This window comes from Kogia breviceps, chromosome 4 (assembly GCF_026419965.1).
Source record: "Kogia breviceps isolate mKogBre1 chromosome 4, mKogBre1 haplotype 1, whole genome shotgun sequence".
Lineage (NCBI taxonomy): Eukaryota > Metazoa > Chordata > Mammalia > Artiodactyla > Physeteridae > Kogia > Kogia breviceps.
In genome coordinates this window covers 76,832,096-76,849,633 of record NC_081313.1, presented here as the reverse complement: position 1 = coordinate 76,849,633, position 17,538 = coordinate 76,832,096, and the positions used below count along the sequence as shown (strand labels likewise).

Below are 17,538 nucleotides of genomic sequence, written 5' to 3'. Positions count from 1 at the left end.
CAGATCAATAGAGGAAAAGATAATTTGTTCAATAAAAGATGTTATATAATAAAGTGGCATTTTCTAACTAATAGGACAAATATTAGCTTACTCAATAAAAGGTCAATTGGGGTGGCCATCTTAAAAAAACAAACGAAAGTTAGATCTCTAATATGTAATACATTCCCATGGGTCAAAGATCTAAGGGTAAAAAATAAAAGTCTAAAAGAAGATAAGTGGGGAAGGCCATTCTAAATATGACACAAAATCCCCAAGCCACAAAAGCAACGATTCATAAATTTGATTGCATGAAAATACCAATTTCTACATGTCAACAAACACCAGGGCAAAGTCAAAAGACAAATTATGAGAAGGAAAAAGATATTTGTAGCTTCTGTAACAGACAGAGAGCTAATATCTAAAGTATGCCTGTAATAAAAAAGACAAACAACCAACAGAAAAATAGGCAAAGAATAGAAATAAGAAAGGTCATGTAAAGGAAATTCCAGTGACTATTAAATATATGAAAATATGATCTACCTTACTCATAGTAAGAAAAAGAAGAAAAACAAGAATAAAGTATTTTTTAGCTACCCAGTTGGCAACAAATGTGAGGGCATGCATTGCTGGTAAGAGTATAAATTGGTATAACTTCTTTAGGGGTAATTTGGTGGTATCTAGAATAATTTTGCCAGATATAGTCTTGCCCCAGTAATTTCACTTCTAGGTGTTTTTTGTTTTTTTTTTTCATTTTTAAAATTATTTATTTATTTATTTGGCTGTGCCGCACGGCATGTGGGGATCTTAGTTCCTGGGCCAGGGATCCGTGCCCGCCACAGTGGAAGCGCGGAGTCTTAACCATTGGGCCACCAGGGAAGTCCTAGGTGTCTTTGTTAAATGGAAAAAAAGAGAGCAAGCTGTAGAACATTTTTTTATAGTATGCTACCATTTGTGTGTGTGTGTCAGGGGTGGGTGCTGGGGAAGAATATAAAGTTTGTAGAAGCCTATCTGTCTCTCAGAGGATACACAGGTGGTTACAGTAGTTGCCACCAGAAAGGGGTACTGGGTGGCTGGGGGACTGGGAAAGGAGAGAGACTTCATGCTCACTGTTAACCGTTTAGTACCTTTTTGAAGCTTGTACCTTGTCCATGTATTACCTATTTAAAAAAATAATAATTTCCACCATATCCATAGTCTGTGTACCATTAAATATTCCAAATACTCCCATCAAATACAACCAAATGATCTATATTCCATCAAATAAAAATAACTTATCGGACACCATCAAATACTCAAAAATAGCTATTTTATGGGTCATAAGTAATCAAAATTGTTAAAATATTTTATATTCCATAATATTCAGAGGAACACAACTTTATATTATAGTATTTGATTCTACCCTTTTAATATTTTGGTTGTCAGAAGTTTATAAGAATAAGGTCTTGATAGTAATGAGTTTGAAAATATGTAATTCTATAATGATTGATATTTTATATTAGAGGAGTACATTCTTTAACTGAAAGTCAGTAATTATTAAAACTAATGTTTGAAATGCATAATTAATCATGATCTTTTAACATATTTCTGTATAGCTCTAGAACATTATTTTCTTATTTTTGTTCAAATATTTTCTGGATCAGAGTGGATTTTAAGCCACCGATCAATGGCATGTTCATACTTCCTTGGTTCTTTCAGCCAGTCCTGATGCCACCTAAGATTTGCTATGACATTTGAATAGTTTTGCCCTATACTTTGTTTCCACTTGATAAACTGCTCTTTATTGTATCGGTGGACGGAAGCAGAAACCTTAGGGTAGTTTATAATGGAACGAAGCTTCTGATCCAAAGAAGAAGTAACTTCTGGAAATTTTGTAGCAATATTTGTTAGTTCATCTGGATCTGAGGAAAGATCTGAAAGAAAAAAAAAAAAATGAATACCTCTCAAAATAGTTATGTAACCAAGCAGGACCCTGTGGGTACCTCTGTCAAGTTTATGATTAACCTCCTTATTGAATCTTTAGTCCTTTTCTTGTTCAAAACTTGTTCTTCTCAAGATTGAGGAGTATCAAAGGAAAGGGGGGAGTTGTAACTGAGCAGGACCCTACGGGGCCTTCCTGGGATGCAAGTTCGTGTGCCTGATGCACAGTGGGGCTAAACACACTGAAATGTCGGAGTTTGGAGCAGAGAAAGGTTTTTTGGGTGGCTCATGCCCTAAAACCCCCTGAGCTCCCCGAAGTGTTTTTTTTTAAAAGCCCAACATTTTTAAAAGCCAGGTTGAGGAAGGGCGTTCGCAGGGTACGTGATCAGATCATGCACAATTCTCTGATTGGCTGATGAGGGAACAGGGTGGAGTCACAGGGGCTAACTTTTATCAGTCCTTAGGCTCCAGGAGGACTGGGGCTATGTGCTCATGATCATCAAGTAGTTATAACATCTTCCATTTGGTGGGGGGTTTTCACATCTGTAAAACAACTCAGGAAATGTGCATCAAATACTATTATTTAAGTACTTCAGAGAGGAGCTAAAGCAGAGGATATGGGGGAAGGCCTGTCCCAGGAAGGCCCCATAGGGTCCTGCTCTGTTACAATTATCTGTTTAAAAAACATCTTTTAGAATGTCATTACTCTGTGGCGAATAACATATTAAAATTTATTTTTATTCTCAGTTCTCTTAGTATAGTAAGCTAAAGGACAGTGTAAGTGGAAAAATAATATACCAAAAGTTAAACACCTCTCTAAATGTATGTCCAAATTATCTTCCTTCTACCATCATCCTGCTATCCCCTTTTTTTTCTTATCTATTCTTAGATGGCTTAGCCACAATTCTTCCTATTTGTGATGCCTTGCTTACTTTGACATGCAAAAAAAATGTGTATGTGTGTGTATATATATATATACGTATATGTATATATACGTATATATATATATACACACATATATATATAGTAGTGCTTATATTGTCCCATTTCAACAGCCCCAGATGTTCCAGCTGTAAGAATTTTTTATATAGTGGAGTCAAGTTCTTGCAACTTCACTTACTCCTAATTTTTTTTGTTTTTAAATATATGTTAGCATCCTATGCTTGAATTTTTGAAAATTACATTCATTGATTGTGTCTATTTGAACAAATAGCCATGGAAATAAAAAGTCTCAATCACTATCATCAAGAAAATGATAAATATTTCAGATAACATAAACACCCCTTTTACCCACAATGTAGGAAGACAGAGGATATAACTAGGATGCCAGTCTAACTGGAAAAATGGCAAATCAAAGATCTTATGACAAGTTACTTAAGACAGTAAATGAACAATTCACAGTGAGGGAAAAACCCCTACAGGCCTATTTGAGTGCATTAGCCAGAAAGACATTTATGGTTTTGCTAGGTGATTTCAGATGGCACCTCTTTGGGAAAGGGAAGTCAGTGAATAAACCCCAGAGAATACAGGGAAGGCAGGCTCCCCCACTGATTCTTTGACAGTCACACCTCCTTTTTGCAGAACGTAACCAATAAATGAAAAGAGATGCCCATTACTCAGCAGAATGAAAACTTAAGGACTTGTTTTGAAGCCAAGAATTTCCTCCTTTTAGAGTTAAGGGAGGGTCAGTCAGTTTGGCCTCTAAAGAATTATTTTGAGTTAATTTGACATTTGTAACTGGGAAAAAAACTTAGGGAGAAAGGAATATTTAAAATAGCTTTAGCACATATTTTATGTGCAAAAGGAGGGCAAAGGATAAGTAAAACCATAAATCTAATAATGCTGCTTAAAAACAAATTCAGAGTAGTGAATCTAGCAGGCTTTTGTAGGGTGGAAGGAGCATGGATTTTGGAGTCAAACCTGGGTTTAAATCCCAGTTCTGCCCCTTCGGAGCTGTGAGACCTTGCACAGGTATCTGAACGCTAGTCTCTGAACTCTAGTCTTCTCTATAAAATAAAGATGATAGTACCATCTTGGAGGGATGGGGTGAACATTAAATAATAAATGTAGAATGTCAGGCTCCATAAGAGAGCAGTTAATTTTCCAGAACAACTGAATCCAAGGTACAATAAGAGGGTGTTGACTACTGATTGGGAAAGATAACCGTGAGTATTAGAAGACACCTTGATCAGAGAAAACAATGGTGGCAATCTTGAGACCCAGATCAAAAGCCTTAGGGCACTTGCTTTGGAATTCAGATGCTGATTTGAAAAGAAGCTGCTCCTCACAAGGGCAACCTTTTGTAAACTGGCCTAGCATAAGAAACTGCAGATATTTATTTAGATGATTACTGGCTCCCTTGAGCAAATGCTGTGTAGGTCAACTCATTACACATAATCTATACTTAAAAAATATATCAACAAATTTACCAAAGAGTTGAGGCAATACTGAAGCACCATCAGAGTAGGCTATATACTTCCATTGGTTAGTTCGAAGCATGTAGGCGGAAGCGTTTACATTGCATCCATGGAATTCACTCAGAATCCAGGGTGGATGTAGGTTTTTGAATTTTTGTTCATTCTTAAACGTTTCTGATGATAATGGCAGCAGAGAGTATCCACTCAGGTTCTGAGGCAGAGGAATTCCAGCAATATCTAAATAACACAGTATTTTAAAATAACTCATTCTTTCATTAGTTGAACATTCATAAATGACATCATTAAAGGTCGCAGAGACTAGAGGCTGTATATGGATTTTTTGTAAACAGACTGCCTAGATCCAAATGCTTATTACTCCACTAGACTTGTGACCTTGGGCATGTTATTAACCATTCTGAACCTCAGTTTCGTCATCTGTAAAAGGGGAATAATAATAATGCCTGTATTTCATAGGTTTATTTTAGGTTTAAATATGAAAATTTATGTAAAATTCTGAGAACAGTGTCTGACACATAGGAAACCCTCAACAAATATTAGTTAATATCATAAGTACTTTATTTCCAAATGATGGAATGATCACAGGTGTTTTTCAAACTGGTCCCACAGGGTATTAACAAGACCTATACGAGAAAGGAGTCTAGTAGTTACATATGTTTGCAAACAGTGGTTAAAATTAAATAAATTTATTGCTGATGTGTATCATAAACATTCAAGGGTGGTATGTAGTACGCCATCTGTACCAAAGTTATTTGATGACAGAACATCTTTTTACGCCAAAGTAGCATCTTGAGGAACTAGTATTTTGCAGAACATACGTTGGGAAATCCTGGATTATACTGATTTAGAGAAAAATAATCTATTTTTTCCTTATCAAATATAGACATAGAAAACAATAGCATGAGAAATGTTTAACTTCAAAAAAAGTTGTATTTTTAAAAATTGCTTTTAAGGTATTTGTTTGGAACTCAAACTATCTTTTTCCTATAGAAAAATTATCATTGGGAATTCCCTGGTGGTCCAGTGGTTAGGACTCTGTGCTTTCACTGCCATGGGCCCAGTTCAATCCCTGGTCAGGGAACTAAGATCCCACAAGCTGCGAAAAAAAATTACCGTTAATTATGGCTGGGTCCTTGCGATAGTTCCAAAAGGAATCTGTAGTTGCCTCCCCTGCAGCTTTTCTGGTTTCAATGTTCCATATTTTTAGAAACATTAATTTAGAAATAATTAAATATTTCCAATGAAAAATAGAATGTAATATATCTGCAATGCTAGAAATTAAAATTGAATAAGAAAATTAATTTAACTTGACTGTACATATTTGAGGACAAACAAGTGAATTAAAAGAGAATAAGGAAGTAGACAAAGACCTCTATAAATCTTCTGAAGGTACTTGTTTTACATATAACTTAATTAAAAAATTTGTATCTTCCATTTCCTTGGAAGGGGAATATTACAAGTACTAATCTTCTGCCAACCAATCATCATCAGGGACTTTTTTGAGAAAGAGTGAAAGGACAAGTGAAGGAAGGAAAGAAAGAAAGAGAAGTATTTCAGAGATAACTGGTTAAAAACAAAAGAAGAAGAAGGAGCAAAGATGTTAAAGAGGATGTGCACGAGAGAAAAAGATGGCCCAAGACGAAACTAATTGAGCTATAGGACAGTAGGCTACTTACTGTAAGGAGAGAAAGTAGCCAGGGAATAGGCTGGGTCGGGCTGGTCTGTGTGTCAGCCGTCAGGGGGCACCACTGCGAGGCAGAGGAAGAGAGAGAAGAGGGCTTTGAAGATGGCTGGGAAGCAGGGGCCAACTGGCAGATACCTATGACTGGGAAGTTCCTGTATTCAGTTTAATCACCTTTAATACTTAGAAATACCTTATTTCAGATCTGTTCTTAGACTAATTTTCCTAAAGAAGCTCGTTAGACTAAGAAAATTTAAATAATTGTGCTGTGTTTATATGAGAAGTCAGTATTAAACTAGGATGAGTCCATTTAAGTATTAATTTCTTTTACTAAAAAAACCCAAAACCCCAGCATCTAACAAACTAGGTGCTGTTCCAGGTGTAGTGCAACAACAGTGAACGAAGCAGATAAGCTGTCTCAGACTCTTGGAGCTTACCTTCTAATGTGGGGAGACAGACAAATATGTCAAATGGTGATAAGTGCAGTGAAGAAAAATAAAGCAGGATCAGGGGACTAGAGAACGATGGCAGGTATGTGTTTATGTGCTGTGTTATGTAGTGTGGTCAGGGAAGGCCTCTCTGATGAGGTGACATAAACAGAGACCTGAGAAATGAGCTCAATAGTTATCTGGACATGGGGAGGAAGGGCATTCTCCCAGGGAATAGCAACTGTAAACACCCTGAGGCAGGAAGCTGCTTCTTTCCATTCCCCAAACACAAAGGAGTCCAGCAGGGCTGGAGCAGAGTAAGTGAGAGGTAAAATTCTACAAGATGTGTTGGAAAGGGGAGGAGATCATGTTGGACTCCCAGGCCCAATCAGAGATTCTCGATTTTACTCTAAGTGATTTTGAGCAGAATCGTGACATGATTTGACAGTAACTACTGTATGGTGAATTGACTAAAAGTGAGTACAGGCAGAAGGAAAGAATTAGGAAGCTTTTGCAGGAGTTCAGGCAAGTGATAACGTGACTTGTTCCCTGTCTAGGATCAGTAGAATAATATACCTTTGTAAATTGATGTTGAAGAATAAAATCCTTGTCAAATATCCACAGTATTTAATAAATATGTATTTAATATTTATTAAATTTTCTGGGCTTTGGGAAACCGTGTATTCATTTTTCACATGTTTATCAATTATTTCCTTAAAAGCACTTCAGCTTAAACTGCTTTTCAGAAAGCTCTTTGATCTTTGTTTAAAACCATTTCTCATGTTTTTTTCTTCTGGAAAAATCTATCGTTCGAATTCCATGTTAAGCAAGTTTCATCATTCTTGGCAGTAGAAGCAAATATTAGTAGTAACTGCATGATTCTTAATAAAATGACTTAAATTTAAAACAGTAATCAAATGGGTAAAAATGCAGACCTGGATATTTGTGATGGTCTCCTGAAGAAAGATAAGCTTATATTTCTTCCCGAATGTATGGGTAGATAAGGGATTAGCCTGGTATGGCAATAATGCAAGCTATGTACATTTTTAGGGCATACCTAAGAAGAATAAAAAATATTAATGATAATAATATCTAACATTTAATTGTTTACCATGTTCCAGTCATTGTTCTAAGCTATGGAATAGCCACTATTATTTCTATTTTATTGATAAGAAAACTGAAGACCAGAGATGTTAAGTTACTGGCCCAACGGTATATAGTTGGTAAATACTGAAGGAGGGATTTGAATTTAGGCAGTCTTGACTCCAGGATGTCTGGACTCTTCAATACTGCTCCACAAGTCTTGCTTTACTGTAGTTATTCAACTTCACAATATTTTTCAGCCAATAAAAACAAAATAGTCTATGTAGAATGACCCTCCCAACCCTCCACTAAGATCCTGTGATAAGGAGGGTTTTGCAATTTAAATCACTAGCAACAAGCATTCTTTTAAACACAACTGCATTTTTATACAATTACATTTTCACAATTCAAAAAAATTCTGGATTTATCCTTTATGTGAAAAGAAGTTAGGTGTTTTACAAAAAAGGCCAACTATTAAATGAAAAAAATTCACCTGAAAATAAGTTTAAAAGAGAAAGTCCAAACAATTTTAATTTAAAAATGAGATTACCTTTATTTCTAACTGAGCTAAAGGATGTTGATACTAGATTATTAGAGAAGAAAATATTTTGGGGAGTAATTTTTTTAAAATTTATTTTATTGAAGTATAGTTGATTTATAGTGTTGTGCTAATTTCTGCTGTACGGCAAAGTGATTCATATATATATATATATATATATATATATATATATACACACATATATATACACACACACACATTCTTTTTCATATTCTTTCCCATTATGGTTTATCACAGGTTGGGGAGCAATTTTTAAAGAATAATCTATGCAATAATGATGTCAACTTTAATAGTATAAAGAATTCCTATTCATAAAATGGCACTCTTCTGCCAGTACTAGAAAATGATAATGTGATAGGACCTACAAAGATACATAGACTAAGAATACTCTTCCTACTTTATCATCAAATATCATTTTATAGAAAATCATCACTCTTCTAAAATACCTTTAAAAACTATTTGTAAATCCAGACCTTTTAATAAATTCATTGTACCATCTTAAATTTCAACAAGCTCTTTATAGTAAGGTAGGTTTGGGCTTCCCTGGTGGTGCAGTGGTTGAGAGTCCGCCTGCCAATGCAGGGGACACGGGTTCGTGCCCCGGTCCGGGAAGATCCCACATGCCGCGGAGCGGCTAGGCCCGTGAGCCATGGCCGCTGAGCCTGCACGTCCGGAGCCTGTGCTCCACAACGGGAGAAGCCACAACAGTGAGAGGCCCGCGTACTGCAAAAAAAAAAAAAAAAGTACTTATAGTAAGGTAGGTTTATTAAAAGAGGAATCCCAGTTGGGTTTTCCTATTTAATATCTTTCTATTTAAGGTTTTTTGAATCACCATCTTTTATACATTTCTAAGGTCCATAGAATGGAAGGGAAGAGGAAGTCTGGCTTGAGGCTTTGATCTGAGAAATTTAATCCCATACTCTTGTGTATAAATTGGATTCATACAAAACAATAGAGCTGTGGCTAAGGTAATAAAGAAAGGACCTTTGGAATTCTAAGAATACATTATATTTTATATCTATTTTAAGCTCCTAGTTGGTTAGAAGAATCATAAAATAAGAAGTCCTTCATAGATACTTTATCAAAATCTATTTATTAAGCTTAGGAAAACTAGAATACACTGTCCCACAGGTCAAATTTTAGAGTTATTAATCACTACTAAAAGTATTGATAGCTTTAAACCCTTCTAGCACTAAGTAATTTCATTTTACAAAGTTGAATTAAATATCAGATTAAATATAGACCACCAGAATTATCTTTGCCTTATTGATTGGTAAGGCTGTTCAACAAGGCAACAGACTCAGTTTATGCTAATCCTGGTGTAATTGGTTTTTTATTTTTTTTTAAAAAAGAAATCTGGGAGTTTTTTTGTTTGTTTAAGTTTATTTATTTATTTATTTTTGTTGTGGCGAGCGGGGACTACTCTTCGTTGCAGTGCACATGTTTCTCATTGTGGTGGCTTCTCTTGCTGCAGAGCACAGGCTCTACATGCACGGGCTTCAGTAGTTGTGGCACACAGGCTCAGTAGTTGTGGATCGCGGGCTTAGTTGCTCCACGGCATGTGGGATCTTCCCACACCAGGGCTTGAACCCGTGTCCCCTGCATTGGCAGGTGGATTCTTAACCCCTGAGCCACCAGGGAAGTCCCTGGTGTAATTGTTAATAGTATCCTTTTACTCTAAAAAATGTGCTGATCTGGACAATAAATTAGATAGATACCTTATCTCAATAACCAACAAACCAAACCAAACCAAAAAAAATTTATACGGTTTTAGAGCCTACATTTTCTTTTCAATAATACATGGGAGCCATTTCCATGTATCATTTCACTTTTTAAAACAAAATTGACTATTTTTTACCCAGTTCATTACTACTAGATATTCATACTGTTTCTAATTCTTTAATATAACATCATAATACAGTAATATCCATGGAGATAAATCTTTTTGTATATCTATAGGTTAATTTCTAAAATTGGAATTTTCTAGGTCAAAATGTATGCATATTTCTAAGTAATTTGGAATGTAATGCCACACTTGCCTCCAGGAAATCTGTGCCAGTTTATACTCCCAGCAGCAGAATATGAGAAGGCCCATTTCCAATATAAGCTTTTCTGCTGTTTAAAAATCTTTGCAAACTCTATGTGTGAAAGAAAAATGGTATCTTCTTATTTTAATATTTTTCTGACTACTGAGTTTGAAGCTCTGAAAATATCTTGGCCATTTGTGTGTTTTCTGTTGTGAATTGCTTATCTATATATTTTGGTCAATTTGTTAACAGGATATGTCTCTTTCTCTTATAGATTTGTGAGAGTTCTATTAATATTAACGCTTTATCACTTGTAAAAGGTTAATTTTAGATAAATAATGTTACAATGCTGTTTCCTGGCTCCAGCATAAGGTTCTTGTTGAACCCCCCTTGCATCATTCTCTTTCTACCTTATCTCTGGTTAACATCTGGTTAATAGGATGTTTCAGTGTTTTATATAAAGATCCATGCATAGATATTCTCTTTACTCTCCTCCGCCAATCATATAAATGTAACATTTCCCTTTTCATAATAAAAATGTTCGTTATGAAACACATTAAGCCTTGAAATGTTAATTTCCAGTTTAGAACTGGAGAGACACTGATTTTTGGCTTTACTTATTTTAGTTAGGCAGGTCTAATCAACACATGATCAAAATGCTGTTAATAAAACATGTTCTACTGGGAAATGTGATTCAGTCAAACATCAGTCAAAGATAAAAATAAAACAAAAAAATCTATGTAGAACTATGAGTTTTTAAAAATTGTAATAATTGACAAATTATAGGAAAAAAATCTACAATTTCAGAGAACCTACATAATTTCCAGAAGAGTGGGGAAGGAATGCAAAGGGGTTTCTGGGAATGATTTGTTTGGCTAGAGAAGTGCTAATTTTCAAGTAACAAACTAGGCAGGGACAGGCAGGCGTCCCTCTATGTGGATAAATGAAAATTCCCTCATTCCAAACAACTTTATTTAGTATTTTCTTATATAATCTGTTAAGATATATACATTGTGAAATCTTCCAGTTTGCAGATGACTTTTAACTTTTATGATGTATGAAATGGCAAGTAATGATAATGGTGTATCAAGACTGTAGAGAAGAAAATTTGCATTATAGGCAAATATAAAACAATATTCAAAGAAAAATGATTTAAACAGTGCATATTCATCAACTAACATATAAAGTGACAGAACTAGGAATAGACTAGAACTCACTGCAGACAGATACTGGACTATTTCGCTGCTAGAGTCAAAAAGACAAACAAAATGCCAAATATCACTATGAAATATAATGAGGGAAAACTGAGATCATCCCAACCTTTAATAATTTTTTGCAGTTCTGATCAGTGTACCTCAAGAAAGCAGAACAAGGATAAAAAGTTACACAAATTTGGAAATGGGGTAGGGGAAGGAAATGGGGTAGGGGAAGTTCTATATGAGGAAAAACTAAGGGAGGAAACTGTAAAGAAATGCCACTGTAAAAGAAGCATATACTGATAAAGCTACAGAGATGATAATAAGAGACACTTAAAATATACACAATTGCACATACATTTCTTATAAAAACAGAAATGAGGTGAGGGGAGGGATAGTTAGGGAGTTTGGGATCAACACGTACACACTGCTATATTTAAAATGGATAACCAACAAGGACTTACTGTATAGCACAGGGATCTCTGCTCAATATTCTATAGTAACCTAAATGGGAAAAGAATTTGAAAAAGAATAGATACATGTATATGTGTAACTGAATCACTTTGTTGTACACCGGAAACTAACACAACATTGTTAATCAACTCTACTCCAATGTAAAATAAAAAGTTTTATAAAAAAAAGAAAAAAAAAAACAGAAATGAGGAAAAGTAATAGGGATTGCCTGGAAATTGAAAGAGCCAGAAAGTGGCAGAGACATGGCTGTGTGATAACTGCTTTGGGACAAAGGGGAACCAGCAAATGATGAGTAAGAAACTGAAGAGATTAAAAATATACGTCAGGCAAAAGAACAACAAAGAAGTGTGCTCAAATATACAAGAGATGTGAAATAAAAGACAAAAGGAGGGCACTGATTTTTTTTTGGCCGCGCAGCTTATGGGGTCTTAGTTCCCCAACCAGGGATTGAACCTAGGTCCTCGGCAGTGAGAGCTCGGAGTCCTAACCACTGGACCACCGGGGAATTCCAGGCACTGATTTAAATTAACTGTAAAGAAATTTAAGACCCTGTAATATGTAATAGTCTTTAGTTAAATGAAGGGAAAGACTTTGTAGCAGAAAAAAGGAGAGAAAAAGAACTTTCTTATTTCTTTAATTTCCAGATACATGTTTGTTTCCCATTTTGATATATACATATTAAACACATATGTCTTATGCTGTGTTAGCTTTTTCTTTCACCAAAATCTATTTATAAATTGATGGTACTTTTTGCAATTTATGGTGCCTTAAAACAGAGTATTTAGATGTTATTGAATTTAAATGTTACTGAATTTATAGTACTCTTCTAAATTAGATAGAAACAGTTCTATATAACTTCTGAATTTACGATGGCTTTATTCTTGTATCTTTAATAAAAACTGCTAACTACCCATATCCAAATGTTGCTGTTCTAGACCTATGGTTATGCTAATAGACATGAGAAGCTAGTAAAATAAATAGTACAGAACAATCTAAATATTCTGGGGAGAAATATGTTCATAGCATCAAGATTAAGGGACATTGTAACACTGTAAAAAAATTAGTAGTTTCAAAGTGGATGGAATAATCCAGAAGGGAAATGCTTACATTTTAGGTAGGTGCTGGTAGAGAATCAAATGATACACAAATCATATCTATAAAGTTATAGACCTGAATATCATATGTGGCTTACTTTATTGTCATATCCTGGTTGTGAATCTTTTGAAGGAAAAATGACTAGAGGAAGTGAAGGCCAAAGGAACCTGAGAAATATTATCCTCATTTTTCAGATATGGATTTGACTCACAGTTAAATGAGCTGGTCAAGGTTTATGAACAAGTCAGCAGGGCCTCTATTTTGCTTATTCATTTTCCAGCATTATTACAAATAAATATTTACAGAATTGCATTACTTACCAAGCATAGTAGGGTAAATATCCACAAGAGAAACCACATTTGATACTTGTAGGTTGGTCTTAATTCCCGGTCCCATGATCAAAAGTGGGACATGGGCGCTAGCTTCGTACATACTCATTTTATAAAACTGACGATGTTCCATGGCCAGCTCTCCGTGGTCTGAGGTGTATATGACAATAGTTTTCTGAAGAAGATCTAACTGGTGAAGAGCCAAAATAATTTCACCTGTAATATAAATCAAGGTAAATCTTAATTAGCTTTTAGCTCATGTTTTATTCTATCACAATAAGTTCATAACAACTCTACCCTCTAAGAGTTTGTCAGGATGCTTCTTAACATCTGACTGTTATCTACTGTACTTTTTTAAAAAATTAAATTTATGTATTTATTTAGGCTGCGTTGGGTCTTTGTTGCTGTGCGTGGGCTTTCTCTAGTTGCAGCGAGAGGGGGCTACTCTTTGTTGCGGTGCGCGGGCTTCTTTTTGTTGAGGCTTCTCTTCTTGCGGAGCACTGGCTCTAGGCACGCAGGCTCAGTAGCTGTGGCTCGGGGCTTTAGAGCGCAGGCTCAGTGGTTGTGGCGCCCGGGCTTAGTTGCCCCATGGCATGTGGGATCTTCCTGGATCAGGGTTCGAACCGTGTCACCTGCATTGGCAGGCGGATTCTTAACCACCGAGCCACCAGGGAAGCCCTATCTACTGTTCTTAAGTAACTTATGCCAGAGTTCATGTGCCTGCTTCTCAGTGGATGGACTAGAGAGAGGAAGGAGAAAATACAATACCCATAGGATAAGTTTCTTTATTTGGAGATCATGCTGGCTTGCTTTCTATGTTTCTATCAGACAATGGGGGAAAACATTACCCCCAGAGACTCAAATGAGAAAGGAAAGACAAGCCTGGATGTCAGCACTGTGCATGTCTCACGAAAGGACTGCTATCACGATCGACCCACAATTCCTGCCCAGCGGGAGGTGATAAAAGGGGTCAGAACTCCTTTTCCTGCTACCCTTTCTCTCAAATTCCCAGTCACCATATCATGCCCGTGAAGTTGGCTGAGTGTTATGGAAATCCTACCTTTGAAAAAGAGCTGGAAGCAGTACAGATGGTATATGAATGTGATTTGGCATATTCTTGGGCAGTAAAATTTCTCTGACCACTCCCTCTCTCTAAGTGATGTGAAACTTCCTCCTCATTGCAATTAAGAGAACACAGTAAGGCATAGTCCAGAGAGAAGAAGCATCTCTACTTTGGCAATTTCTGAATCTGGCCTACAGGAGTCTGTATTATTAAAATTAAAAAAAAAAAAAAAAAAAAACAACCCACAAAACCCACAGGTGATTCTGAGGTCCAGTCAGATTTGAGACCCACAGCTCAGGAGTTATTTACGGAGTTCAGACCATCAGGGCATCAGGGTCTTTCAGCTGGACAACTGTAATTGCTTCCTAATTAGTTTTCTTGCCTCCACTCCTCTTTCCCCTTCATAATATCTCTTGTACCACTCTGGTGGCTATCTTTCTAAAATATCTGATCATGTCACACCCCAGCTTAAAACTTTCCCACAGCTTCCCATTGTCTAATTCTTGAGCAAGTTCAGCACCTTCAGCTACCCCCTAGACCTTTACCTTTCACAATCCTAACTCCCTAATTCAATATAATTTTGGATCAATGTACATGGGGAAACTGATTTCAGCTTTAGTTACGCCTTGCTGCTCTAAATGGCCTACAGAGAATGGATTTGTTTTACACTTATTACATGTCTGGGAGAAGTCACAAGGTTCTACATCTCGTCTGTTTCATCTCCTAGAACCCAAGTTGCCTTATAATTAACTGTGTTTGGCTGAATACTGATTCCTGATGAAGTCCAGCAAAACGTTTTGTTTCCAACAGATGATAGTTTTCTATGACCTTTAAAATATATATATAAAAATTTATGAATATATATATATTTATGTATATATATTTATATATATATTTATTTATGAATAATTAAGATAGAAAAGACTTTTATTCTATTATTAATAATGCAAATTATCCAATTTTTATATGTGTCAGGAATTTATAATTCTAAGTCTGAAGTATCTCAGCTACTGTTGCAAGAAATTTTCTGAGGATGTTCATACAAGTCACCAACCAGCATAATCACAGTTTGTTGGAAAAATATTATACTTTTTCCTCATGTGATTGCTTTTTAATTATACCACCTACCAAGCATAGCATCTGTCTCAGCACACATAGCATAATAAAATGCTCTAATATCCTTAATTTCTTTTTTTGTAAACTTCCCAGTGCAGTTTTTGGTATAAGAAGAGTAATAATCTATAGGGTGCATTTCTGACAGAGGTGACCACTTTGGGATTTTGATGGCATCATAGGACACCTAAAAAAGGGAGAAAGACAAAGTTGTAATATTCTTCCCTTCCAACAAGAATATATGGTAAACTAGACAAAGTTTCATTACTTAGGCTAGCAGAAAAGCATGGTTGTGAATTATGTAAAGAAAATAGTAAATGAAATACATAAATTAGGAACAGATTGTTAGTATTCCCAGTAACAACAAAAAGATATATCAATATCTGTATATATAGTAAGACAGTTGTGAAATTATTTTAAACATTATATATGTCAATGAAAAGCATGAGCTATATTAGTATTCTAATCCATAAGTGTCTAAGCACTTTAATATCGTAGTGTGATTAATTCAAAACTTCAGAATCAATAACCTAAGAATCTCGACTCCTTTTTCCCAGTAGTTTACTAGTAAAAATGCCAGTATCTAGTGAGATAGCCAAATGTTTGTTAAGAACAAGTACAACTTTTTAATACATATAAATGCTTACAGTTTTGGTGAAAACCATTAAGACTAGACTTAAGTCATACATATCTTCTAGTCATGTAGCTTTAATAAACTCAAATATCTACTTAAATTATTCGACTCATTTCATTAGGCTAGTACTGACTCCTGACAAGTTTTTTAAGATAGAGCCAGTTGGAACTTTTAATTTAATTTATTTATATTTTAAAATTTTTATTGAAGTATAGTTGATTTACAATGTTGTTAGTTTCTGCTGTACAGCAAAGTGAATCAGTTATACATATACATATATACACTCTTTTTAGATTCTTTTTCCATATAGGCCATTACAGAGTATTGAATAGAGTTCCCTATGCTATACAGTAGGTCCTTATTAGTTATGTATTTTATATACAGTAGTGTGTATATGTCAATCCCAATCTCCCAATTTATCCCTCCCCCACTTACCCCCTGGTAACCATAGGTTTTCTATATCTGTGACTCTACTTGTTTTGTAAATAAGGAACTTTTTAAGAAGACATGAAGTATCTAAAACTTCAACATTGTTTCCTGTAACATAGGGTGCACTACATAGTGTTTCTGGATAGAGGTTTTAAAGTAACTTAAATTTGATTTAAGGTGACACATTTCAAAACACAGGCAGTCCTCACTTTGCATGGTTCAGGTATGCACAGATATTAGTTACCACAGCTTAGTTAAATAGCACCAGTTCCCCAACAACAGGGTTCAGATTTTAATTACTGTTAACCAAAATTTCAGAAATGGAGACCTGATTGAAATAAAAATGTGCTTATATGGGGTTTGTTAGGACTGAAGCCCAAGAGACATGGATTCAAGAAGCACTTCGCAGTGTTCCATAGGACTACACAACAGGAGAGGCTTATAAAGGCAAAAAGCTGCAAGGCCACAGTTAGTTACATGAGTTGTTTATCAAGAATTATAATTGGAGTTGATGAGAAGTAAGGATGCTTAGATTGTTTGGGGTCTGAAATTGTTTGCATAGTTACAAGGGGAGACCTTGAGACCGTAAGGCTGCAGCTGGCAGGTGTTGTTCTGAATACAGCTGGTGGTGTCCCTGGGCCTGGTACAGTTCAAAGAAAGTTCAAGTTTTCAGTGGTGCAGAGATGTGTCTGAAACCAGATCCTCAGTGGCTGCTCGACTCCAGTTTGTATGCCTGACTCTGACTGCTCTATTATCATATAAATTTGTCATCATTACCCAGGTAATATTAACTGTGAGTTATTGCATAAAGTACAAACTTTCACATTCATATGCTGCTAGTTCTTTAGTCTATACATCACTATGTAGATTACATATGTGTATCACAGTCAGTGATTAATTATGTCACTTCTTTCAAAGTTTGTCTGTGTTTGATCACTGCACATCTTTTATTTAGTACATAAACAGACTGCAAAGTGTGTAGGTATGCTGCCTCCTTGTCTCCCAGTGATAAATCCATGTGATATAAAAATGGATACTCAAAAGAGGAAATTGATCAACAAAGATGAACATACAGTTAAGAAATAAAAAGCGATAA

At 35.5% G+C, this 17,538-nt stretch overlaps 1 protein-coding gene across 2 annotated transcripts in view; it reads right to left on the bottom strand.

Moving 5' to 3' along the window:
- Positions 1-1,263: 1,263 nt before the first annotated feature.
- Positions 1,264-17,538, bottom strand: part of ARSK (arylsulfatase family member K) — a 44,825-nt gene continuing 28,550 nt past the window's right edge. For both annotated transcript variants that reach the window (XM_059061455.2, XM_067031354.1), the window contains exons 5-8: positions 15,395-15,566; positions 13,195-13,419; positions 4,326-4,550; positions 1,264-1,889 (exon numbers count right to left, since the gene is read on the bottom strand). In XM_059061455.2, coding sequence (XP_058917438.1) covers positions 1,600-1,889; positions 4,326-4,550; positions 13,195-13,419; positions 15,395-15,566 — 912 coding nt within the window. In that variant the 3' untranslated portion in view covers positions 1,264-1,599. The remainder of the gene's footprint in view (positions 1,890-4,325; positions 4,551-13,194; positions 13,420-15,394; positions 15,567-17,538) is intronic.